We start from the raw sequence: 27,215 nt of genomic DNA, 5'->3' as shown, positions 1-27,215 counted from the left end.
AATTATCCTGCTCCTTTTCAATAGGCAGTGAGAGAATCATACTGAGCATGTGCAGATTAAGTGTCATCACTTTAGCTTGTTTCTGTTTGGAGAAATTGAGTGTGTTACAATTGCCCCCGGTCTCCCCTACTGCCTGTTAATTGTTTTTATGATCTGGTCACTCCAATGGCATGCAGGTTCATTTTCATGGACGGCTGTGGACAAATAAAATTGGAGCACATGTTTGATGGGTGTTGCTTCAAGGCATTGAGCAACTTCCTTTCCACAGAGATCTCAGTGGCTCAATCTGTAGAGAGGCTGGGTTTGTCTGATGGCTTCCTCATTATTTATACCAGATGAGCAGTAACACTGTAGGTTTTTCAGATAGCCGGTGTAGAAAGTGGATGGAGGTTTTTAGCTGTTTTGAATACATAATTTTCACCAATTAAGATGGACATTTGGTCTCCTACATGGCACCTTGCTACCTGGGCAGTCATGAACCTCCTCTGTGTTTTTTCTCATGGTGAGTTTACCACAAACCTTTCTTAATAAATGCCACCTTTTAACATGCTGCTGTTAATTAAATGTTAAACCTTATGGTTGGGTTTTAAGCTTAGTCTAGAATTGAAATTACCTTTCTCAGAGATGCATTGGGATTGAGATTAGTCCTGGAAGATTAGTTACTTTGCAAAGTGTTCTTGAATTCAGCAGCAAAGGTCTGATTCCATCAAATGATGGGTTCAAACCTTTATGTGCACTTCCAGGTCTGTGCCATGTACAATTACTAAACTCTCATGGAATAACTCATGTCCAGGACTGGTTCCCAACCTTGATGGCTGATGCCCCTTGAAAACAAAACACTATCTACATGTGGCCCCTTGTCACAGGTTTGATGGGGTGTGTGTGTCAACAAAGTGATTTTCTCTTCTAAGATTGTAAAATTTGAAGTTATTATTAAAGGCTTCCCCCTCAAGCCTTTAAAACTATCCAGAATCCAAAATAGAAATGATATATAAAAAATACATGAAAAGGTTGTAATCTGTAAATCTTGAAGACTTGTTACATTCGTGTGGTAGCCTACATTTTAGTGTAAATACAGTATTTAGTCATCTCAAAATAAAGAAAGCTTGCAGACTCAGATTAGATGAAAGCAGAATGGTTTTGTTTTTGGTGTCACTCCTGATCATCAGTCTTGTTTTCTGTCAGAAGTGACAGTGAGGTACTCTGATCTGAAGCCATGCAGAGAGGATGAGCGAGTGTGTGTCACTGACCTCAGAGACTGTGCCCCTCGGCCACTTTCATCTATACAGAGTGAGTACACACACACAGACACACACACACAGATATATTGATTTTTGGTTCTTGTTGTTGGTTTGGTCTTGTTTTTTCCTGGTTCCTCTTACGTCTGACAGAGTTTGAAGAGTTCAAACCTAGTCTTCAAAATATTTACTAAGTTAAATCGGGTTTGTGGGTGCGTTTCTACGTGTAAAATGAAAACATGCCTGTGCTGGGTAAGAAGTGGTTTAATAATTCTTGTTGTTCTGGGTTATTTCGCATAAGGATAAAATGTTCACTTTTGAACTGTGTCCTTCAGGCACTATGTTTAAAAATGTTAATGGTTGTACTTCCTGAGATGAGAATGGCAGGGCAAAATTTCTTTTCACAACATGAGTCCGTGTGATTAAAGGACTACAACACCTGAAGCTGGCTATGATGTTAGCAGTATTACCTCGCTCATTAGTAGGCTCTCGAACTTGTCGACTAAAAGAGCACATAGTTTATCTTTATAAATATTTTTAAAAATATATTATTAGTTTTTCTTTCTTTCCATTTTGATGGTCTTTATTTTGTTTGTTCATTATTTCTTCTTATTTCTATCTTGGACGACTCCAATGATAGATGCTAGGTATAGGCTACTATAGCAGCTGTGGCTCAGGAGGTTGCCCGTTACTCGGAAGGGCGGCGGTTCAATCCCCCCAGTCTGGTGGCTGTTCCACCAGTATGAGTGTGTGTGAATGGTGAATGCAGATGTAGTATAAAAGCACTTTGAGTGGTCGAAAAGACTAGAAAGGCGCTATACAAATATGGAACATTTACTAGGTATAAATGAGTACAGAATGTATCAACCGTGATATATGTGAAATGCAAGTGCTAAAAAAAAAGATGTTTGATAAATAAAAAAAGCGTCAGGACTTAGGCTTCTGCAAGCCACAATAACCATTGTAAATCTTAATGGTGAAATTTCTTAAACACCATCAGTCCAACTTTGATGAAGCACATAAGAATGACACACTGTGGTATAGCTCTGCACTTTAAAACATTAAAAAAAGGTTTAGGAAAAAAATATTTTTAAAGTTTAAAAGGCCATAACTGGGACACCATTTGTCCTATTTTAAATGAAATGTGGGCTCATGAGTGCGGTGTGTTGTTAAAACCGGATCCTTCTTTTGTTTTGCTGCAGAGACCCTGAACATGTCCTGTTACTACCAGATAGAATACAAATCCATGACATGTGAGTGGAGTCAGGAGACAAACAGCCACACTAATTCTGATGTCTCGCTCATCTTCGGCAGGTAAACACTGAGACAGCTTTCTACTGAAATTCATTTCTCGAGTTGTACTCCGGTTACAGGCTCTGTATATGTAGCAACATGAGGAGTAACCAACTGCTCATCATTTCCTTTTTCTGAAATGTAGAGGAGCCAGTGTGTGAAAGTGCTGTTTTTCATTTAGAAAAGTGTTGAAATAAAGTTTAAAGATTAAGCAACTGCTTTAGATCAGATGTGTAATATTGACAACTAATCCCTCAGGTCTTAATCTCCGTTTTGATTTTTCTCCATCTCTTTCTTTTTCTTCTTCAGCATGGATAAAATCATCTCATGTAAGGCAATTTTCAACCCGGCAGCCGTCCTCAATGTAACAGCGAGGATGAGAAACTACATCATGGGGCGGCAGATCTGGTCCAAACCTCACACTGTGGTTCTTTATGATGCAGGTTAGCGGTCAGACATTTGTGCCAGCTAACTGTTGTCTTCCTCTGCTTTTCTTTCATGGGAATTTTCCAGAGTATGTGAGATAGCTCAGACTGATCCACAGACTGACTGCTAGACAAAAGTGAAATTATGATAAAGTAGTTCAATTCTCCTCTCCTGGTCTCCTTGTCTCTTCTGCTCAGTCAAACCCTCTCAGCCTGTATTAACTGTACATGGCTCCACTGAGGACTCTGTTGTTGTGTCTTGGAGAAGCAGTGATGACGGCAGCTGTCGGCTTCGCTACAGAGTCAACAACACTCACACGTGGACCAAGGTTAGCGTCATACAAACACTCTTAGTAGGCTACATGTGAGAACACTGAACTGACTTACATTACCTTATTTCTGATGCACTCTACATTTAAGGACTTTAAACTTAAAATAAAGTTTAACATATGGGGATCAGCTTGTACCCAGATGCAATCCCTGTCCCTGCAATGTGTGAACGAGTTTGAGCCCGCACAACGCCATTACAGCAAACGTTTTGAAACATGCAGTTGGGCTACTCCTGCGAACCCTTTCTGTGTTTCAGTGTTGGTTTGGACTTCTCACCCGTCTTTTACCAGAGCTAAGGTGATATTAGGAGCCCTCAAAACAAAATGCAATGATGAGAAATCTCTGTCAGAAGGGAGAGCAGAGAGCTCAACAGTCACCTCACAAAACAAAGTTCAAAATTGGGGCTAAATTTCATGTAAATGAACCTCTAATGTACAACCAGAAAGGGAGTGTTGAGAAAATGCCCTTATTGAATTAGCTACCACCAAATACCACCCTAACTCTATTACTGTGATTAGTAGGATTTTTCTTTCATGCTTTGGCAACATTGTTTTTTAAACTTTCATTCCAACGAAGCCCATATAATTTTAGTGAATTGAATTAAAGTCAGTTTTTCCCTTGTGCTCTTTACTCTCTGTTTTTTCTTTCCAGGCTATAGATTCTGTCCCTGTACATCAACATCAGACACTGACCTACGTGATCAAAGACCTGCTGCCCTTTACTGCCTACAGAGCTGCTGTGGCCTGCAGAGAGCATTCTGGGATCTGGAGCGACTGGAGCTCTGACGTCAGCGCAAGGACGCTGGACAGGGGTAACAGTTTACCTTCACACAGAGATCAAATTATAGGCTGGGGGCTGGATTCACAAGAAAAATAGAGGGGAGAAACTGAGCAGAAGACTTCCTGAAACTATTTAAATAATAAAAAATGTATTTCTTGTCATACCTGGCAGAAAAGAGAGAGAGGCGGTGTCAGTTGGTCAGTTTTAATGTTGTACTATTTCGTTGCCAGTGCCCTCCAGGCCTCCAGAAGTGTGTTACAGAGTGGAGAAAAACGACTCTGGTGGATCTTTACTCCTTCATCTCATGTGGAAGGTACATAGAATATACTTGAAATAGTAATCTATAAATTTGTATACCTTTTCAGCATATCAAGATAAGTCATTTTCTGTAGCACCTGATTTGTGGAACAGTAATACCCTGCACACAAAACTACTCCCAACCTTTGGGAGTTGAATTAGCAGTTTGACCTGGCATATCGTCGCGGCAGCATCTCCCCCTTTCAGAAATGTTAGATCTGTAAGCTAATGTTACCAGCTCTTGGACAAAAAAGAGCAACACATTTATGGATTACTTAAGATAAAAATGAGACAAACGTTCACGGAGTAAAACTAGACCTACATGATTGTAGTTTTTATTGACTAACACTACGCATAAACTAATCTCTAATCATAAAAAAATCTAACAACAAAAATTTGACTAAAACTAATATGCATTTTTTTTGTCAAAAGACTACGAATGAAACTAATGCTGTTTCTCATATTTGATGCTTCCGTTAGTACATTTCCATGTAGTACACTGTGTACACTATGTTTTTATTGCGTGGGCTTACTGAAAATGAAGGTCACAACATTTGACCGCTTCTTCTTCCAATTCCTTTTGATGGCAAATTGCAACTGAATCATTACCGCCAACATTTGACCACGATTGTTGCCCGCCAAAATATCTGCCGGCTTGTTTTTTCACTTGACTTCAGTTCAGTTTTATAAAAAATGAACATGCTTTTACTGTTACTTAGCTTTACTTAGTTCTCCTATAGAAACCGCTGCAGCTTCCTTGGCCGCAATTTTCAAAAGTTTGAAAATCAAAAGGTTTGGTGGTCCTTCCTCTTCCGCTGCGTAGCCAATATGGCAGCCATTGAGGGTGTGTCCAGGTATCCAAACTGAACATTTTGACTGTTATGAGTAGAGCATCCAGGTACTCATATGTAGTGGGATTATTAGGTCTACTGCATTTTGCCATACATGTCAGTGTGAACGCACTTATGCACAATAGCAAGTGTGAGTACGGAAGAATGCAGATTGAGACAGTGTAAAATCAAAATTAGGAGTCTGTCAAAAACTTTCAAACAAACGTCTCCAATCAAATGTGGCATAAAATGTATTTTGAAAATGTCTCTCTGAAGGATCTTGACCTCCGTGATGCCGGAGGTCATATCCTTGGATACCAGGTAAGTTACAAGCCAGAGAAGAAGCAGCAGCTGCAAGACAGATTACTTCAAAATGTCACAGAGGTGATGGCGCTCCTGGTAGTGAAGGAGGGGAACTACAGTGTCAAAGTCTCAGCCTTCAACATGGCCGGCTACGGACCTGCTGCACGCCTCAGCATTGACACGCTAAGACTGAACAGTGAGTGGCACGCTGGTTATTACAGTCCTGCAAAATGTCTTCTAGGAATCTATCAATAATAAAATTACATCTAGCTCTAAGTCATTCCAGATCCATGCCCACAGTAACCCTATCCCCCACACTAACCTATCGTCCCCGCTATGTTTATCTATCAACTTGCAAATGATTATCAATATTCTACTAGTGTCTAACACTGACACTATCAGATTTAGAGCTTGTGCTCTCAACTTATACAATATCCTGTGTGTGCGTGGGTGTGTGGGCTTGTTTTACCATGTTCGTGTGTATGTGTGTGTGTGCACGCGGGTGCATGCTTGTGCATGTTTTCGTGTTTTTGATTAGAGAAGGAAGCAAGAGAGCAGTGACATGATGTTCAGATAAAACATTTTGCAACGCAGCACCTCTCCAGCCAAATGTTCTGCCAGTTAAACTTAGTTTCTTATTTACTTGCTAAATCCTTTTTATATACAGTCTATGGTTAAAACATCAACAGAAATGCAGCTGTTGAATCATGCCTGTTTCGTGTGTTTTAAAAAAGAAAGGATCTTAAACAGTGTAGGACAATGGGGCAGTGTTAGATTGCAACTAACTGTGGTCTGCATGTTAATGGCTTAAATCTGAACTATTTTCCTCAATATTGACATCATTATTGATCGATCTCAGTGAACAAAACAGTTGAATAACAGTACATACACTTCCATTTGACTTGACAAAAGATTAGAAACCTGATGCATGCAAACTCACCCAGAACAACTGATTGAATTGATATTTTAAAATAATCAAACCATCATTCTTACATCATTTTTACCCATTAAAAGCATGTTACACATTTTACATGTATAAACAAATCCACAATACTGATTTAACCTGATTTAGGCTTTTTAAGGTAAATGATATTATATATCCAGTATGTGGATAGAACATAGAGGGAATTGCTCATCCTCAGCTGTTAAATGTGTGACAAAAGACTGGCAACCTATCCAGGGGTCCACGTTCCAGTCACTGTCAGCTGGAACAGACTGGTTGACAGTAAAATGTCAACCAGAGAAGATGCAGGTGATCGTGTTCTTTTTAAACACTAATAATCCTGTTGTTTTTTCGCAGCTCTCCCCTCTGTCAGAAACCTGTGGGTGTCCAGTTCTTTCCCGGCTATGAAAGGTCTTCTGATCCAATGGGAGAACCCGCCCTCAGTCCTGCCTGTCAGTCATTTTGCTGTCCAGTGGCAACCTGAGACTCGTCCATCCTTCAGCCGCTGGACCACAGTGGACAGCTTTACCACCTCCACTGTCATACAAGGTGCAACTTGGAATTTTCAGCTATATCAAAAATTATTTTCTGAATTATCCATTTCGAAAAATATTCAACTAAAGCAGAGAAGGTACAGTATGTCCTGTTTTAGACAAAAGATGTATGTATTAAGATGTCACAAATTTAGCAGCAATTTGCATTGCTGATGTTTCTATGGCAGGTCAGTGCGTAACCCAGAATAAATGGAGACATTGTGCTTTGCAAACAGGTTTTAAAAAAGGGGAAACCACCCTATTTTTTTGGTTAGGGACTGTTCAAAAGAGGTCCAGTGACTAAACAAATTACCCTTTTGATCAAGAATAAATCTGGTGACATTCACTATTTTTTTTTATTGTCAACAAATGATTTCCCCATCCAGGCTGTGATGGGTTGGTTCACAAAAACTGACAATGACAAGCTACTTTCTGCACATGTCTGCTTGAAAGGTGCCCGAGCTTCTCGGGAAGTCCCACTACGCCAAAGAATAAAATGTCGCCCACTTCAAATGTCCAATCAACAGTGACTGTATTGTGTGTATCACAGGCTGGGCCATAGAGCTCTAATGTTGTCCAGAAACTATTTAAACACATCAGTGAGTTTCTTTTGACTCAATCCCACCTACAGCGTCCTGCTGCCCCAAATACCGACTAGAGCACCAAATGTGGATTATTCCGCCACTGAAAATAGTCCCCAGCAAATGCACAATTTCATCCTGAGTAATGTTTGATAAAAACTACAGTGACTGACCAGCAGATTTAGAAAATGTCTATATATTTGTAAGCCCCATTGTTGTTTTTGTTTATGGGAGTTATTTGGCGATAACAGAATATTGCCAGCCTTCTCCTTTAACTGGGGGAAATCTTTATACACACCTTGAAATTGAATGCTGGATCGTGCACATCAAGTGAAAGAAGCATAAAACTGTTTTTTGTTTTTTTTACCTCTAATTTCCTCTATAATCTAACACAATCATCTGTGCGTGGTTATTTTGTTAAGCAGCTGCATGCACCAAACACTTCCTGCAGCTGCTTCGGAGTAAATGCCTCCCAGCAGAGAAATGTGATTGTGTCAACCTTAGCAGCTTCTGTGGGCTTTTTACTCTGAAATGGCTGCGGGACAAAAGAGGCAAAATACATATTCTATTCCTATATATACACACACAGTACATTCTTTTCAGGGCATGTACAGTGTATTCTAACTGTGCATGTGGTATGTTTACAGATGTTGACCCTGATGAATCCTACCTGATCAGAGTGATCCCCGTCTACAACCAGCAGTGTGGACCCGCTCAGTCACTGCCTGCCAGTCTGCAGCAGGGAGGTAAACGTGGTCACTGTTAGAAGAGATGAAAACTTGTGCTGGTGCTGATGATTGTATCCGGGCAGAACGAGTGCAAGTTTCCTCCCCCTTTTAAACCATGAATGAATGAAAAATGGAATAAGGCTAGCCTGATAGTTTGATACAGAAAATAAGAAAGAAAGACAGGTTGAACCAATCACATGATATTTACTTTGAAAAGTAAAAAGTAAATTTGACCAATAAAACAAGACGGGAAAAAAGAAACTGTATAAGATGTTGTTAATTTATTAGAGTAACTTGGTTAGATAAAACTTAATTTATTCAGCACTTTTCAAAACCAGGGTTACAAAAGATTGAGTGAATATGCACAGTGAGAATATCAAAATACCTGAAACAAAAGAATAAATATGGAATTAAAGATAAGCAAGATGTTAACACACAGTAAAAGGAAGCATTAAAAGAATACCTCTGAAGAAAAGAACTGTATGTCTGGTGATGACATTTAACCCCTTGTGTAGTGTTCATATTTTTGTTATTCAGCCAGTGTTCGTGGGTCTGGTGGACCCGCTGCATTTTGGGGTTTTTAATTCAACACAATCAAAATATTTTGTGTTAAAATACTCAACAGATATTTACTTCATCCCAATTACAAGCAATATAAACAGCATATATGGTTAATATTTTCACTTTACCTTTGTTAGATCACATTTAAGAATTAAAGTGCTACTGTTTTTTTTGTTTATTTTTTACTAAAATTACATAAAAAAAGAAAATCAATTATAATCAAGGTATGAGTGGAAAAATTCAACAAATTTACAAATGAAGCAAGGTTTTTCATAACTATTGACTTTGGTCCTGTGGCTCGTCTTCATTTTGGAACTAGGTGATGCTCAATCTCATCCTCTTTTTCAAAGTCACTGTCAGACTGTGTGATCTTCACATTCTGAAACCTCTTCTTGTACATCATCAAAATCTTCTGTCTCTTCCAAAATCAATTGCAAGGCCCTCTGAGCAGTTAATCTTTTGGCCATCTTGATTAGTTGTGATAAGAAACCACACTGGTAAAGCTATATTTATTGTGTCCCGCCCCCAATTTAGAGAAAATAAATATTGGTTCCCACAAGACAGAGGGTAAAATGTGCGGGAATGTGAGAGCAGACGGTGTTGGTACTTAGATTTTGCAACAATGTTGCAACCTTGTGCGGGAACGGCAGGTGCAGAAACACAAAACTCACACACACACACACACACACACACACACACACACACACAAACACACTGACAGGAGGAGGACAGAGTAAAGGTACACAGGACCTACAGTTTCCACACTTTTATTAGCCTCGGGTCCAGTGGACCCGGACATCCTGTGTGTAATGTAAATGTGTAGGGAGGGTGTACAGCGTGTTTTCATTGAAAATGTGTTCTGATATATATTCTTCACAGAAAATGAGCCAAAGCCAATGAGTCTGAGTTTGAAAAAAGTAAATAATCGTATAATTTTTTATTTTTTTTATTTTGATAAAAAATGAAAACGGGTCCAACAGACCCAAACACCATACAAAAACAGAACACAGAGTTTGCTGACTTCAGTTCAAAGTGAAACTGCAGACTTAGATTTTTATTTATTTGGGGAATGCGTTTTTCCATTGAGTTTTAAACTGGAATATTGTACATGCTGTAGAATTACACAGAACGTTATTTACAACAGATTGATATTAACATGAACATCACATGAACATCTCCACAGAGGACAGGACATGTTATTATTATTTTTTTTTTCCTCAGCTCTGATGGAGGCGATAAACCTGAATGTGGTGGGTGTGACCAAAACGACAGTGACAGTTGGCTGGGCGTGGCGAAAGGCGTCTGGACCAATCAGAGTGAACAGATACAGCGTGCTGCTGAAGAAAGACACCGAGAGACTAACAGGTTAATAGTTTCCTTCTGAAACGGGTCACAGCATCAGTCTCTGGAGTCACTCTTCAGTTTAAGTCTCAGTATAATGACAGATTTTAACTCCTAGCTAATTTTTATGTCACCACTCTGTTACAATAGGAATAAATGCAAAAGAAAAAAAAAAAGCATTTTCAAAAATAGTTTATTTTTTTAGTTTTTATATGATATTTTTAATACAAGTTTCTTGATAAAAACATACCTATTTTTGTAAATTAAAAAGTGATGATGGTTGGACTGTAAAAGAGTGATTAAGATATGTAAAAGTATTACTCATTGCGGTTAGAAAGCGGAAAGAAAATCTGTTGGTTCATTATTTTGAAACTTGTGCAGCACATTTTGTCCAAACTTCTGCCTTCTGCATCAGACTGAATGTAAGTGACATTTTCGAGTTGGTTTTTACAATCTACCTGTAAATGCAGAGAACGCTCTCTCTTCCACAGCTCTGTCTTTGTGGCCAGACCAACAGCAGCACAAACTCCTCAACCTGAAACCCAACACTGAGTATGCTCTTCTGCTATTGGCTGATAATGTTTCCAGAAACATCATCTTTGTGAGAACACATTTTGGTGAGTTTAACTGGTTGAACTATTGGATATTAAAGAAGAATTAGGACAAGCCAGGGGGATCTTGAGTTTAGGTTTTCTTGCTTTGTGAGAGTTTTTTTTCTATAATGCTTATAAGCAATGATTAAATTGACATCTAAGATGGAAACCTGGAAAATTATATCTTGGATAATGAATTAAAATAGAATAATCTATCTAACTAGAATTTGAAGGGAACTAACAATGGATATTTTTCCATTTCAGATGAGGTACCAGTGGTGGCCACAGCGACTCCTCTGCTGCTGCTGGCTGTTACTGTGTTTGTCATCTCCATCCTGTCCAGGACTGTGTGAGTCAACACACACACACACGAAACTCAAATTAAACAAAAAAGTCCTTAGAAAAAAAACTTGACTTTCTTGCTCCAGCTGTTCAATTAAAATTAATCTATAATACAATTACTGTTTAGGTACAAGTCATACTTCTTCCCGCTCATCTCCAACCCTCAGAGCAGTACAACAGGCAAGTGGCTGATGGACCCAAACCACCAGGTGAATTTGGTTTTCTTAAAACCGGGTTGTTACTGTTTTGCTCCTGTTTTATCACAGGTCATCTGGGACTCTGCTAGACTCAGCTCTACAGCCGAATCCAACTGGGTCACTTTCAGTTCAGTCTGCTTTCAAGACTAACAATCCCCGTTTTTTCCCCGCGCAGTTTTCTGAAAATTAGTCTCAGTATCTTGAAACAAGACAGGATACAGCAGATAAATTTCTTTGTTACAGTAAGTTTATATTTGAAAACATTAAATAATCTCATCTGATTGGCAGATAATGTCACAGTTAGTGTGTGGAGAGGCAGGTTGGAGGACCCAAATGTAGGACACACGGCTGGCAGGTATAGTTCAAAGATTTATTTAAACAAACCAAAGGCGAGCGCACTTACAAGCAGTGGCTGAGTCCAAAGAAGAATCCACAAGGGCAAGGGAAAACACAAAATCCAAAGATATAGAACTAAAACCCAGACTCCCCAAAAAGACACACAGACAGGATCATGACAGATAAACACAGTGGATTATTAGCGGAGTAGTTTTTACAGCATGAAACTTTTAGTCGTCTAAAATTTATCTGTTCAATAACAATTTCCTTTGTCGAGTTAAATCAAATATTTAACTTGATTTAAGACAGTTATTTCTTTAGAATTACAGTATGACAGATTTTTGGTTCCATCCCTGTAACCAGACTTTATTTAACTCTTAATTTTCATGACATTTAGAAGTGAATTAGGTAAGTTTGTTCCAATTCTTCACTGAAGCTGAAAAAAATTCACAGACAGATCTGGTGTCTTCATCTTTAGTCCATTACATCTCAAATGAAGTACTCTGTTTTGAGCAGTATAATAGTCAGAAGTTTTAGTTTATCCTGCCATAAATCTAATCTTTTTTTATATCAGCAACACTTTAAATCCATTAACTCCCCCTACCTGATTGAAATCTAGTCCATTATTCCCTTCAACAGAAAACTGCAGAGAGAAACATCCTGAACATAGAGGACTTCCAGGTGGCGGACATACTCGGGGAGAGAAGCCCTATCATTGTCCGTCCTAACTCCCAGCCCTCCTCAGAAGAGGACCTACATGAAGACACCTCTGTGCTGCTGATCAGTCACCTCATCGTCAGACTGTCGACCCTTGAACTGGACACAGAGTATGTCTCTGACGCTCCAATAACCACAGAGCATCAACTAGCTTGTGCCCAGTCCTCCTGTCACCCTGACTACACAGTGAACTGCTGTCATCCTGACACAGTTTTCATATCTGAGGAGAGCCGAGAGGCTGACGCTGCTCTGCTGCATCAGACACATGAAGCTAACAGCTGGTTTCCACAGAAAGAGAGCAGACAGGCTGACTTTTCAGAGACGTCCCATCAGAAATTAACTGCTGTAAAATGCTGTTTTCGTGAACTCACGGCTAACACAAACAGTCGCTGTGCTTGTCAGATGACCTGTGAGGCAGAATATGAAGTAAACTCTTCCTTTCTGGGGAAAAAAGATGTTGAAACAGTGAGTAGACAGAGCAACTGTTCTTATCTGATCTGCGAGCCTACTTATGTAGCAAACAGTTTGTTTACTGAAAAACCTGCAGACAGAACCACCAACTTCAGTACTCCATGCTCGGTCAATGGCACAGATGGAAAAATAAGAAGAGGCTACAGCCCAACCTCTTTCAGACGAGACGAGATGAGTAAAAACAACAATTGTGTGAGGTAGTATGCAGAACGAAGAGTAACACATAATCCTACAAAGTAGCTAATTAGAATGCAACAGACTGTGAATGTGAATCATCACAATATTGAGTTTCTTCTGGTATCTTTGTCCTCTTGATTTTTCACTCAAGTACGATCAAAGAACAGAGTTACAAAACTCTGCAAATTCATTGTCAGGAAAATACACAAAATAAACTTTTCCACCATTCTTCTTTACAGCAAAACTGTTGCTGCAAATGCATTAAACATGTTGTGGGCATCAGTGTATTTGGTGGTATAGTTCAGTAAGTTGAACTTTAGCCACAAAAGCTGGTTTTAGTGTGAAAGTGCTCAGTTTGCTTGTTAGCCACTATTGCCAGTGTTAACATTTTCAATGTTATCCAGGAAACATTTAGCACTTTATCACGCTAACGTTAGCATAATAACCCATAAAATGAATGTTAGCTTGATAGCATGGTTATTATTATTTTACCATGGTCTATCAGTCCAAGACACAGGTGACCAAAACATTCCTGGATTCTGACAAGGACTTTTGTTGCATGACAGCACATACAAGGGGGGGAAAAACATGCATACAGTTGTGTTGCCATACTAATGTTTACCATGTTAACATCCTTACTTTTACAACAGTGACATGTTAGACAAAATGCTGCCACAGACAATGAGAAGTACTTATATTAAGCAATTTAATATTTCCTGTTCATTTCAGTTTATGGAAAGGTTGTACATCAGCGTCAATGATCAGCCATTTTGCTGTTTTGACTTTGGTGTAGTGAAATTGTACAGGCATCATCCTGTCAACCCTCTCAAAGAGTACGGTCTAGAACTGCTCTACATGATAACTGCAGTGAGATAACTTCTGTTATGAATTGGCACCATATAAATAAAATTTAATCCATTACCGCATAGATTAGCAGAAAATCTGTTTTGCTCTTATAATCAATTAATGAATCTTCTTAGCTAAGTGTACTGTATTAGACTATACTTCATAAATACAGATGGCTGACATTTGATTTGAGAAAGAAATCCATCCGACAAAGCTGATGCCTGAAACTCTTTCCTGAAAAAGTTTGTCTAATTGTAAAAATGTCATCATGCTTCAACATCAAAATAGTTTCTTTTGTTACTGTATAATAGAAGGTTTATTCTTTAAATGTCTGTGGTGTTATAATTTATCTGAACTCTGGAAATGTAGCCACGGTCCACTTGGCTCATAGAACTGTTTCTGTTAATAGCTGAGTGATGTAAATACAGCTTGCAGATATTAAGCTTTCTGCATTTGTCTGGTCTCTAACAGTATGTACTTTCTCCATTTCTTCCTAACCTTTACTTGTCTGTTATTAGATCCATCGTCACACAGCAAGTTCCCAAGTGTAAAATTAAACCTGAGATCTGAACTGACACAAGCACTGCACTGAAATGATTTGGATACAACCTGAAGAATCTGGTGATTCCCTTGACTGGCAGCTAGTTTGTTGTAATAAAGCAGTAACAGTTCAGACAGCTGCTGCTATTTTTTTTTTTTTAGGCAGACCTCCATACTGTCTGCCTAAGCTGGCTGGGAGGTCAAGTGTTAGAGATTAGAGGTCATGCTGACCCAGTGTCTGATCAGCTGGTGGGCGATGGTCTGTCTGGGAGGGACGGTGAAGGCCGGAGAGGCTCCTCTGAGCAAGGACTCAATTGCCTAAACAAAAACAAAGAAAAGTTTGATCTATCTCTCTGTAACACTGAGACCGCGTCCACACTGAACACCAGTGCTTTTCGGTTGTTTTTGTTAAGATGTGGTCCGCACTGATTTGTTTCATGAAAAAGCAGCACACGTGTTAATTGTAAACCTCCGTTCTGTCTCCTCTTGCTCTCCATCATCACTTTAACTGTGCTTTAATACAGACATATTTAATGCTCTGTTGCTTGTTGTTTTTCTGTGCTTTGATTGTGAGTCATAAATACTGTGATCAGTAACTCCCGCTGTTGATAAAATCACTAGATCACGCTCACAAAGTCCAGCTATCTTGACATGCAAGACCACACATAAAGTCAGAGATGACAAAAACTCACTTTTCGCATTTTAAAAACGCCGCCTTACTGTGGATGCACAGCCCAGAGAGAAAGACATGCAATTCAAGCATAGGCAGTATATTAACAAAACCACCCTACAGATCTGAATGGAGAGCAGTGAAGCCAGTTTTGGACCAATAAAATACTACTACTGGGCTACTTTCTGTCGGCACCAGCGTCTACTGCGCATGATCGTGCAGCATAACCGTGGTTTAATGACGTAGAGCAACGGCAGAAACACCATAATTCTGGTAGCTGCACCAACAAAAAGCCACCTACAAGGCTCACCTGCCAAACACCAACGCAGCGTCACTGATGGCCAAATATTTTTTGTTTTTTAGATTCACAGAGTTTATAATGCAAGCAATACAGTTACATCTCTCATGTGCGACAGGATGTTTCCAGGGTTTTGATGTAATTTTTGTGCCTACATGGAACCGTCCGTGCCGGCTTTGGTCGGCTTCACTGTTCCAACTGTGGCTTACCCCCTTAATTTTCAGATTTAGCAAGCAGTGTGGACACACTCTGCAGTTCTGTAGATACATGTTAAAAACGTACAATATGTGCAAATACTATGCTAAAAGTGTAAAAGTAATTAATGATTAATGTAATGTCATGTAATGTAATAAGAGTTGAAAAGCAAAACCAATTCAGTTTCAACTTTCCCAAAACCTTTTTTAATATACACACATTTAGCTATGCTCAATTAATTCTCTGTAATTTAGATTTTTTTATTATAATTATTATTTTTCTTACATAACTTAATTTTATCATTCATTTTGCATAAAACTTTTATTTTATGTGACCATTACAAATTATAATTTTAATTTTGAACTTAAAATACAACATGTATGTATAACACCAATATGTTTATTTATGCTATTGTAGTATATTTAATACATATATTTTTTTTATTATTAGCATCATCATCATCCTCATCATCATTTTTATTTATATTATCATTATTACAGCCTTTAGTGTTATATATCACACTAAAATTATTATTCTAATGGTTGTATTCAGTAGTAGTGGTAGTGCTACTATTATTAATGTCATTATTATACTGGTATCGGTCATATCGCTTATCTTTGTACCTGTTGCCGTGGGAACCACCGGGCTTCCTCGATCTCATTCTCATCCACTTTGATGTCGGTCGATATGGCGACAGCAAGGCAGCCAATCATGAGGTTGGAGGGCATCGGCCAGGGCTGGCAGGAGACATATTGGACCGGTCCGACCTTCACACCACTCTCCTCCTCCACCTCCCTCCTCACCGCCTCCTCGATCGTCTCCCCTGCAGGGACACACAAGGGGGAGGAGGTCAGTGTGTATGTGTGTGTGTGTGTGTGTGTGTGTGTGTGTGTGTGTGTGTGTGAGAGAGAGACCTCTTTCTCTATGTTCATCACACTGTAGGGAGATAAACCTGTTCACACACTCACTTCCCATTGAGGGAGAAAAAGCTTATAAAGTAATAGATTTTATGGTTCAATTCAATTCAATTCAATTTTATTTATATAGCGCCAAATCACAACAACAGTTATCTCACAGCGCTTTCATAAAAGAGCAGGTCTAGACCGTACTCTGTGATGCTATTTACAGAAGCCCAACAGTTCCCACCAAGAGCAAGCACTAGGCGACAGAGGCAAGGAAAAACTTCCTTTTAAGAGGCAGAAACCTCGAGCAGAACCATGGCTCAGGGTGGGCGGCCATCTGCCTCGACCGGTTGGGGTGAGAGAGAGAGAGAGAGAGAGAGAGAGAGAGAGAGAGAGATGTAAGGAGAGAGAGGGGAGGGAGGCAGCCTACACAATATACACACAGAGGTACACACAGTGAAGGTAATGTTGCTATAGACTAAATGAAAAATGGTACAGATATTTATAATAGTGTTAATGGTAACCATCGTAATGTTAATGATTATAATAACAATAATAACAATAAGACTAGCAACAATAGTCGTTGCAGTAGAGGTTGTCGAGCAGGAACACAGGGGCAGCAGGTGACCCGCAGCCACAGCTCCAGACTCCACAGCTCCAGAGCCAGAAAACCTGCAGGAAGTGATAGGAGACAGGAGAGAGACGAGAAAGCACAAGACTACCAGAAAGGGGAGAAGTTGTGTTAGTAACATGCAATAATGGGATAAGGTTGCATACAGAGGGAGAGAAAGTAGAGGAGAGAGGAGCTCAGTGCATCATGGGAAATCCCCCGGCAGTCTAGGCCTATAGCAGCATAACTAAGGGATGGTTCAGGACTACCTGAGCCAGCCCTAACTATAAGCTTTATCAAAGAGGAAAGTCTTAAGCCTACTCTTAAATGTGGAGATGGTGTCTGCCTCCTGAACCCAAACTGGAACCTGGTTCCACAGGAGAGGAGCTTGATAGCTGAACGCTCTGGCTCCTAGTCTACTTTTGGAGACTCTAGGAACCACAAGTAACCCTGCATTCTGGGAGCGCAGTGCTCTGGTGGGGTAGTAAGGTACTATGAGCTCTTTAAGATAAGATGGTGCCTGACCATTAAGAGCTTTGTAGGTAAGAAGAATGATTTTAAATTCTATTCTGGATTTTACTGGAAGCCAATGCAAAGAAGCTAAAACAGGAGAAATGTGATCTCTTTTCCTGGTTCCTGTCAGAACACGTGCTGCAGCATTCTGGATCAGCTGAAGAGTCTTAATGGACTTTTTCGAGCAGCCTGATAATAAGGAATTGCAGTAATCCAGCCTAGAAGTAACAAATGCATGGACTAGTTTTTCTGCATCATTTTTAGACAGGATGTTCCTGATTTTCGCAATATTACGTAGGTGAAAAAAGGCGGTCCTTGAAATTTGCTTAATGTGAGACTTAAACGACATGTCCTGATCAAAGATAACTCCAAGATTCCTCACAGTGGTGCTGGAGGCCAAGGCGATGCCATCCAGGGAAACTATATCTTTAGATAATGCGTCACGGAGGTGCTTAGGCCCCAGAGCAATAACTTCAGTTTTATCTGAGTTTAACATTAGAAAATTACAGGTCATCCAGGTTTTAACATCCTGAAGGCACATTTGAAGTTTAGCTAACTGATGAGTTTCATCTGGCTTGATCGATAGATATAACTGAGTATCATCTGCATAACAATGAAAGCTTATGGAATGTTTCCTGATAATATTGCCTAAAGGAAGCATATATAAAGTGAAGAGGATTGGTCCAAGGACAGATCCTTGAGGAACTCCATGAGTAACTTTGGCGTGCATGGAGGACTCATCGTTAACATGTACAAACTGAAATCGATCTGATAAATAGGACTTAAACCAGCTTAGAGCGGTTCCTTTAATGCCAATGAAATATTCCAGTCTCTGCAATAGGATCTGATGGTCAATGGTATCAAATGCAGCACTAAGATCTAATAAAACCAGTACAGAGACAAGTCCTTTGTCTGATGCAATAAGGAGGTCATTAGTAATTTTCACCAGTGCTGTCTCTGTGCTATGATGAGCTCTAAATCCTGACTGAAAATCCTCAAATAAACTATTGCTCTGTAGAAAGTCACACAGCTGTTTAGCAACTGCTTTCTCCAGAACCTTAGAGAGAAATGGAAGGTTAGATATAGGTCTATAGTTGGCTAAAACATCCGGATCAAGTTTGGGCTTTTTCAGAAGAGGTTTAATTACAGCTACTTTAAAGTATTGTGGTACATAGCCTGTTGATAAAGATAGATTGATCATATCTAGTATAGAGGTGCTGACTAAGGGTAGAACATCTTTAAGCAGCCTAGTCGGGATGGGGTCTAAGAGGCAGGTTGATGGTTTAGATGAAGAAATTATTGAAGTTAGTTGGTAAAGATTGAGGGAAGCAAAACAGTCTAAACATGTATCTGGTTCTACAGCTGTTTCTAAGGTTCCTGAGTTAAGAGATAAGTCGGTGCCAATTGAGGGCAGGTCTTGGTGAATTTTGTCTCTAATAGCTAGAATTTTATTATTAAAGAAGCTCATGAAATCGTAACTACTGAGAGCTATGGGAATACTTGGCTCAATAGAGCTGTGACTCTCTGTCAGCCTGGCTACAGTGCTGAAAAGAAACTTTGGGTTGTTCCTATTTTCCTCTATTAATGACGAGTAGTACGCTGCTCTGGCATTACGGAGGGCCTTCCTATAAGTTTTAAGACTATCTTGCCAAATTAAACGAGAATTTTCCACTTTGGTAGAACGCCAATTCCTCTCAAGTTTCCGTGATATTTGCTTTAATTTGCGAGTTTCAGTATTATACCATGGAGCTAACCGTCTTTGTTTTAGTATTTTCTTTTTTAGAGGGGCTACAGAGTCGAGTGTCATTCGCAGCGAGCCTGCAGCACTATCAACAAGATGATCGATTTGGGAGGGACTGAAATTAGCATAGGAGTCCTCCGTTACTTTGTGACTAGATAATGTATTTAGAGCTGATGGAATCGCATCCTTAAATTTAGCTATGGCACTATCAGACAGACATCTTGTATAGAAATTTTTGCCCAATGGCGAGTAGTTCAGCAATACAAACTCCAAAGTTATCAAACAGTGGTCGGATAAAGAGGGATTCTGTGGGAACACCACTAAATGTTCAATTTCAATACCATACACCAAAACAAGGTCGAGGGTGTGGTTAAAACAGTGAGTCGGTTCATGAACACTCTGAGAGAAGCCGATGGAATCTAACAGAGAGATAAACGCAGTACTAAAGCTGTCATTCTCAACATCCACATGAATATTAAAATCTCCTACAATAATAACTTTGTCCGTTTTAAGGACTAAAGTTGACAAAAACGGGCCAGGTGCTCGGTACACTATAACAAAAAGAATTGGTTGCAGTGATTTCCAACTTGGGTGCGAAAGACTAAGAACAAGACTTTCAAATGAGTTATAGTTTAGTTTAGGTTTAGAGCTGATTAGTAGGCTAGAGTCGAAGATAGCTGCATGATGGTTAACACTTGGTTTGTGGTTAAGGTTGGGCACAAGTTTGGGTTGAGGCATGTAGAAGTCATGGTTAAAGTCAGTCTCAGGTAATTCATATGAGTCAATGCAATGTGTTTGTTTATGTGTGTGTTAATTACCAGGCTCTATGAATCCAGCCAGACAAGAGAACATGCCGACTGGGAAGATCTTCTTCCTTCCCAATAAACACTGGTTTCCATCAGGGTGGATCACCAGCATGATGACCACTGGGTCTGAAAACACACATACAGACAAACAAGAGAAGAACTGCACTTACAGTATATCAAACAAAAAGAATAAAAAAAATTTTTTTTTAAAATTATATATATATATATATACACATATACATACACCCCGTTATTTTCTCAGTTAATAATTAATAGACTTGTCTGTAAAATGTCACCCCTTTACAAGAGAGTAAAAATATTTAAACCACTTGTTTTGTCTGACCAAAACTCAAAAGGTTCTCACTTTATTATCATAGAAATAGAAGACTAGCAAATGTTCTTATTTGAGCTCAAGCTTCTGTAATTTCAGCTTATAAAAACAACTACTCGGTTAATGGACTAATTGTTTCCACTCCATTTTGGTATAAACTGGACTCCCATGACATCAGCTCCCATCTTTGTAAAAGACTGTCACAAAAAACCCATCTAACATGGAAACTCACATTAATTCAAAGCCTGCGCTTCTGTGAAATTATTTTCTACATAAATATGTGATCATTTTTTTCAGCTGCAAATTCCACATGCAGGCTTATGCACATTATCATAAATGCATATGTCCACTGACTTTAAATGTGTACATTCACAGGGGATGTTGTCTTTTGAATACTGATAAACTGCAGGCTTATAGACTCAGTATAATTAGCTTTATCAAGAGCAGATAGGTGAGGTGTTGGTGGAGCTTCGTACCAACTCGTGGATAACAGGTGTTGTGAACCCCCTTCAGGCTCCGGCAGTCGGAGTTCAGGCAGCTCCTCTTGTATCCTCCCTCCTCCAGTTTGGTGCTGCTACCACATGTTGGACAGAAGCTGTGACGGGCGTGCCAGGACAACACCGATCGAGCCTGAGCCACAATTCCTGGAGGATGACGAGAGGGAACAAAGATTAGCTAGTTTGTTGACTTCAGCTTATTTAATCAAAAGCGCGAGTCATATAAAATCATTTTAATTGAGACCAGATGCCTGTAAAAAGATACTGCTTCTTCCTCACCGGCCTCTTCCTCACTGAATTTCAGCAGGTCTCTGTTGGGCATCTTTGGGAAGGAGCAGTTCTTTTCTCTGCAGCGTTTAAAAAGTTCAGCAGCGTCTTCATCTGTGCCTATGGCAAACCAGGCAGGAGGCTCCAGGACACCCTCCACTGTCTGAGAGGAGTTGGAAGAGGAGGGTTTTTTCCTCTTCTCCACTCCAAGGAAAATGAGCACAGTCGCAGGTTTCTGGAGAAGGTCTTTAACTGCCTCATATCTGAACCGACACAGCTTAGTCTCAACCTGTAAGAGTTGGAATCACAAATTCATTCATTCACAAAAAATTCAATAACATCTTGAATCTTTGATGTGAAAAAGTCAGACTGACCAACAATGTCACTTTTACTAGCTGTTGGCCGCACATGAAAAGCATATCTGCATATTTCTGTATTTAGTTTCCTTTTCAATCAGGTGGTGACTTTCAATTTTCCAGGATTTCGACAGGTGGCAACAATTACATGAATCTTCTTTGCGTGTCAAATGAGCTCTCTGAGCATCACAGCTGCCTCTGGTTCCTGACTGAAAACCCAACACACAGAGTTTACGCGTGTTACATAGTGATGCAGATAGGTTACGGAACTAAAGGCTGGACTACAAATGAGCGGTTTTTAGGCAGTTCAGAGTAGTGTTTTCTGTGGGAGATGGTAACTCCCTTTGGGGTGGACTTTGGACTTTTTCACTTTGCAAACCAAAATAAGATATATAACACAGTAAAGGAAAGGTAAAAAGCCAAAAAGCATAATATGACCTCTATAAATAAGGACTAGTGCAGACCTCTCCAAGGCATTTGATACAACTTATGCTACCATTATCTTTTATTATCTTTTTTATTAGTAGAAAATTGGATTTGGCTCTTTTTTTATATGTTATGATTACAAGCCTACTTTTTTACGCAGATGATATGATACTTGCCACTTTTTAAGCTCATATTAAATCCACCTGAATTTGCATATTCATATAGGGCAAAAACAAACAGTTACAATGACTCTACAAGGTGTTCCCATTGAAAAAGTGTTAAAATATTTATTTTTGAAGCTTCATTCTTGTTATTATGTTATAATCACACATACCACATCTTCAGAGCTTAAAGCTTGTATGTTTTAGCTATAATTGTTGAAATTCTCTTTACATCCCGACAGCAATCAACAAATCAAATGCTCTGATACAAATTCCAGCATCTGTGGCCTCCCTGCCTGCGTGCACGCTGCCTGTGCACTCACTGTGCATGAACATGTGTTGGTGGAGTGGCTTTAGAGGGAGGCCTGATGGGAGGGGCTGGGATTTTATTTGGTTGGATAGCTGTCTCATGCTAGTTCTCCAACGTTGCCTCAGGTCTAAGTCCTTAGGCATCCTATTTATCCCTTTTAACTTGAATGATGCCTTCTGTATCCCGTTGCTCTTGAAAAGGTTGTCTGACCATCTCCAAATATTGGGCGAATTTACTTGGTCCCTTTTCATTTACACAAATTACCATTTCAGGTGCAGAGAATCAGCTTTAATGTTGATAATATTCTGCTTGAAGCTTCTGTGTTGCTAATAACACGAGACTTAAACTTAATAAACACATTGTGATTGTTTTAAGATGTGTACAGCAGAATGGTCTGAAATCTAATTTCCAAACATACTGGTTCAAAGAAAAATATCAGGAACATTTGCCCTCACCCACGTACCTTTGCATCGTCATCCTCCTGAGAGCTGTTGACCATGGGGTTGAGGTTGGAGAACAGGAGGTAGACTGTATTTGGGTCGCTCTGTTTTTCCTCCAACCAAACCTTGTCCGTCCTCTTCCCACTCAGCCGGTCTAGCGTCTCTCTGCTGAAGTAGTTCTCCTGCTGGTTGAGATCAGAGCCCGGCAGGACTCGCTGGCAACTGTCGTCTGTCCGTCCCAGCAGGTCGGAGATGTGCCGGTGGCCCCAGAACTTGGCGATATCGTAAGCGGTCTGGGACGAACTGTTCACTGAGAACTTGTCACAGCTTGAAGATGGAAAACAGAGAAAAGAGTTCAGGAGAAGCAACCTAGTCCATCTATCCAAGGGTAGGAAGTGGGGGGAACACGATTCTATTGACTGCTATTTATTGACATTTATATTAATCTAGCAAATGAAACAAAATTATAATTATATTGGTCAAACCAAACATTTAGAAATGTGGCTTGAAATTCTTTTATTAATGCACTAACCCTCATTGTTTTTTTAAATATACATAATGTTTATTTGTCAGCTTGTTTGTGGAGTTATTGTGCTGGTAGGGATACAACAACGGTCATAGAAAGAACAAAACGCAGCTGCTTTGTTGTTCCATTTTGGTTTTAAAACAGAAAAACAAAAACAGATTTGTTTTTTTGTTTTCCGTTTATCTGTTTTTCCGTTTTGGTTTTGAAACAAAATAATCAAAGAACAAACCCTATATGGATTTATCAAACACTTAAAACAAGGTTGATTTTAAAGTTTTCAAACTTTTCACAGGCACCTTTCACACCTATAAAGGTTGTACTCAAAATATCATTATAATTGTAGTATTGCTTTCATTTTTTCTCTTTTGTATTGTCTTCATTTCATCTCTCTGTACCCATGGGACAGCAGGGCCTCCACCACATAGTAGTGTCCGTTGCGAGCAGCGAGCATCAGCGCCGTCCAGCCGCTATTTCCTGTCTGGTTGATGAGCGAGGGGACATGGGACAACAGCGTGGACACCTGGGCCAGGTCTCCTCTGGCTGCAGCATCCAGAAACTTCTCCACCATCTCCTCCTTCGCACTCAGCTGGAGGCTCGTCATTCTGGCTGCCTTGATAACGAAAATGATATGTTTAGGAAGAAGCATTTTGAGATGAGATAGTTGAAATAAAAAGTTTGTGCGCATTATATTCAGTTATTCTAATGTTTAAACCTATAGTGTGTAGGATTTTAAAATGTATGTGTTCCATCTCATCAAATAAGCAGGACCTTAGTTACCATGGAGGACACTGAGGCCATATCCTCTGCATGTTGACGTTTTTACCAACATTGGTGGAGTTCATAATCTAGTATTAAAAAAAACACAACATTTATTGGCTGGTTCCAGTATTTTTTAAACTTGTGGAATATAACTGGAGTAGATTCACTCAACTACTGTACAGAAGTACAAATTCAAGGTAGGCTACTTCTACTTTACTTGAGTTTTTCCATTATATGCAACTGATCTTATAGATTATGATGCATTGCTGTAGAATAAGCTGTGTAGTTAAAATTAGATCAACCTTTAACATTGAAAATGCAACATATACACTGCTCAAAAAAATAATGGGAACACTTAAACAGCACAATGTAACTCCAAGTCAATCACACTCCTGTGAAACCAAACTGTCCACTTAGGAAGCAACACTGACTGACAATCAATTTCACATGCTGTGTGCAAATGGAAAAGACAACAGGTGGAAATTATAGGCGATTAGCAAGACACCCCCAATAAAGGAGTGGTTCTGCAGGTGGTGACCACAGACCACTTCTCAGCTCCTATGCTTCCTGGCTGATGTTTTGGTCACTTTTGAATGCTGGCGGTGCTTTCATTCTAGTGGTAGCATGAGACGGAGTCTACAACCCACACAAGTGGCTCAGGTAGTGCAGCTCATCCAGGATGGCACATCAATGCGAGCTGTGGCAAGAAGGTTTGCTGTGTCTGTCAGCGTAGTGTCCAGAGCACGGAGGCGCTACCAGGAGACAGGCCAGTACATCAGGAGACGTGGAGGAGGCCGTAGGAGGGCAACAACCCAGCAGCAGGACCGCTACCTCCACCTTTGTGCAAGGAGGAGCAGGAGGAGCAAGAGGAGCACTGCCAGAGCCCTGCAAAATGACCTCCAGCAGGCCACAAATGTGCATGTGTCTGCTCAAACGGTCAGAAACAGACTCCATGAGGGTGGTACGAGGGCCCGACGTTCACAGGTGGGGGTTGTGCTTACAGCCCAACACCGTGCAGGATGTTTGGCATTTGCCAGAGAACACCAAGATTGGCAAATTCGCCACTGGCGCCCTGTGCTCTTCACAGGTTCACACTGAGCACATGTGACAGACGTGACAGAGTCTGGAGACGCCGTGGAGAACGTTCTGCTGCCTGCAACATCCTCCAGCATGACCGGTTTGGCGGTGGGTCAGTAATGGTGTGGGGTGGCATTTCTTTGGGGGGCCGCACAGCCCTCCATGTGCTCGCCAGAGGTAGCCTGACTGCCATTAGGTACCGAGATGAGATCCTCAGACCCCTTGTGAGACCATATGCTGGTGCGGTTGGCCCTCGGTTCCTCCTAATGCAAGACAATGCTAGACCTCATGTGTTGGCGGATGCTTTAGTCCAGGTCTGGGAGGAGATCCCTCAGGAGACCATCCGCCACCTCATCAGGTGCATGCCCAGGCATTGTAGGGAGGTCATACAGGCACATGGAGGCCACACACACTACTGAGTCTCATTTTGACTTGTTTTAAGGACATTACATCAAAGTTGGATCGGCCTGTAGTGTGGTTTTCCACTTTGATTTTGAGTGTGACTCCAAATCCAGACCTCCATGGGTTGATAAATTTGATTTCCATTGATAATTTGTGTGATTTTGTTGTCAGCACATTAAACTATGTAAAGAAAGGAGTATTTAATGAGATTATTTCATTCAGTCAGATCTAGGATGTGTTATTTTAGTGTTCCCTTTTTCTTTTTTTTTTGAGAAGTGTACATTAATGGAGCATTATAGTAATCCAGAAACATTAGATGAAAGTGAAATATTCCATGAGTAGGCCTACTTTTACTTTTGATACTTTAATTACCAATAATACTTACATACATTTACTTAAGTAAGGTTATGAATGCAGGACTTTTACTTGTAAGGGAGTATTTTCAGTGTTGTATTAGTAACTTGAAATAGGTAAAGGATCTGAATACCTGGCTACAGCAGGGTGAATGAATCACCATGCTGCCATTTTTTTTTTCTTGGTGAAGAAACATTATCCACACATGTCCAACTCACTCATTACTGTGTGGTTTAAATTAAAAAACACTGGACTGTGTCTTTGTATATTTCTCCCGGGGGGTCCTCCCTCCTATTGGTGTAAAAAGCTGTTAATCAATCTTTGGTTACGCCAGTCAAATCACGTCATAAATGCGTCATCAAACGCAGCACGAGTCGTGTTGGGTCCCATTGCATGCCATACTGATTTTATCCCCGGTGATGTGTTTACTGTCAGTATAGCAGGTAAATCAGCTTGGCTGATACAATCCTATGAGGTCTGTAATGATACGATGCGTTCACCTGTCGCACTTGGATATTAAACTGACATCAGATGCAGGGTGTACTAACTGCTAACAACAGTAAACTGAAGAGGACTAACTATTAAATAGCTTTCAGGCTTGTGAAGCAGCTCTCTGGTCCTGTCACTGTCAGCTGAACCGTTTATTCTGCGACCACATCAGAACATTTACGTTGTAGTTACAGGTGAAATATCATAAAAGTCTCGCCTTACCTTCAGCTCCGTGCAGATTGGCCTCTGTCCGGGAAGCAGTTTGCCTGTTGTGTTGCGTAAAAAGGGGGCGAGCTGCGTTCAAGAGCAACAGCCACAGAGAACCCAACACATGTTGTACGTTTCTTGATTCACTCTTTACTTTTAGTCGTGCATGTTTTATTTGAGAACAAGTTAAACTCCCTCCCATTAGGCTACATTTAAAAGAAACAAACAAAAACCAACAATGACATAATATTGATCCAGTATATTTCACACCAACAGCGTGAAGTGTAAATATCAGATACAAAGCAAAAGAAGAAGAGTCAATAATTCACATATTGACTGAGTAAATTAATTAATGCTGCAGTTATGAGATTATTTAAGTGACAGACATTTTTACTAACTTTGATTAAGATTGTAATACCCCCACTCCAAAAGAAAGACAAGATGCATGCAATTATATTGTTAGTCAAATTCTATAC

General features: G+C 40.0%; 2 protein-coding genes across 4 annotated transcripts; one reads left to right on the top strand and one right to left on the bottom strand.

The window, feature by feature from the left end:
- The first annotated feature begins 266 nt into the window (after positions 1–266).
- Positions 267–14,437, top strand: LOC119891872 (interleukin-6 receptor subunit beta). Of its 2 annotated transcripts, XM_038703827.1 has the most exons (15): positions 267–502; positions 1,186–1,290; positions 2,441–2,552; positions 2,841–2,974; positions 3,155–3,285; positions 3,938–4,097; positions 4,297–4,379; positions 5,470–5,692; positions 6,797–6,988; positions 8,201–8,299; positions 10,064–10,207; positions 10,675–10,800; positions 11,041–11,125; positions 11,246–11,327; positions 12,291–14,437. In XM_038703827.1, exons 1-15 carry the CDS (start codon positions 430–432, stop codon positions 13,038–13,040), a joined length of 2,499 nt encoding a protein of 832 aa, XP_038559755.1. In that variant the 5' UTR covers positions 267–429; the 3' UTR covers positions 13,041–14,437. The 2 variants fall into 2 exon arrangements, with proteins under 2 accessions (XP_038559755.1, XP_038559756.1); XM_038703828.1 differs by lacking the exons at positions 267–502; positions 1,186–1,290 and adding an exon at positions 1,355–1,490.
- nudt12 (nudix (nucleoside diphosphate linked moiety X)-type motif 12) lies at positions 13,706–26,861 on the bottom strand. 2 transcript variants are annotated; one of them, XM_038703829.1, is made up of 9 exons: positions 26,755–26,817; positions 24,229–24,296; positions 23,847–24,061; positions 22,949–23,252; positions 21,245–21,521; positions 20,945–21,112; positions 20,150–20,263; positions 16,189–16,388; positions 13,706–14,720 (listed from the first exon to the last, which is right to left on the bottom strand). In XM_038703829.1, exons 2-9 carry the CDS (start codon positions 24,247–24,249, stop codon positions 14,610–14,612), a joined length of 1,410 nt encoding a protein of 469 aa, XP_038559757.1. In that variant the 5' UTR covers positions 24,250–24,296; positions 26,755–26,817; the 3' UTR covers positions 13,706–14,609. The 2 variants fall into 2 exon arrangements, with proteins under 2 accessions (XP_038559757.1, XP_038559758.1); XM_038703830.1 differs by lacking the exon at positions 24,229–24,296 and having other exon boundaries at positions 26,755–26,861.
- Between the last annotated feature and the right edge of the window lie 354 nt (positions 26,862–27,215).

Source organism: Micropterus salmoides, unplaced genomic scaffold (genome assembly GCF_014851395.1).
Source record: "Micropterus salmoides isolate LMB-PRFRI ecotype aquatic unplaced genomic scaffold, ASM1485139v1 Ms_hic_scaffold_7, whole genome shotgun sequence".
Lineage (NCBI taxonomy): Eukaryota > Metazoa > Chordata > Actinopteri > Centrarchiformes > Centrarchidae > Micropterus > Micropterus salmoides.
The sequence above is the reverse complement of the archived record's forward strand: the minus strand, read 5'-3'. Positions and strand labels throughout refer to the sequence as shown.

Bases quoted from the DNA above. Each gene is read 5' to 3' on its own strand.
- LOC119891872 (XM_038703827.1), top strand. From the start codon at position 430: ATGGACATTTGGTCTCCTACATGGCACCTTGCTACCTGGGCAGTCATG. The intron at 4,380-5,469 runs GTACATAGAATA...GTCTCTCTGAAG, and splicing joins TCCTTCATCTCATGTGGAAG to GATCTTGACCTCCGTGATGC. The intron at 10,208-10,674 runs GTTAATAGTTTC...TCTCTTCCACAG, and splicing joins AGACACCGAGAGACTAACAG to CTCTGTCTTTGTGGCCAGAC.
- nudt12 (XM_038703829.1), bottom strand. From the start codon at position 24,249: ATGGCCTCAGTGTCCTCCATG. The intron at 21,113-21,244 runs GTGAGGAAGAAG...GTCATCCTCCAG, and splicing joins ATTCAGTGAGGAAGAGGCCG to GAATTGTGGCTCAGGCTCGA. The intron at 14,721-16,188 runs GTACAAAGATAA...GTTTTTGTTTAG, and splicing joins GGTGGTTCCCACGGCAACAG to GCAATTGAGTCCTTGCTCAG.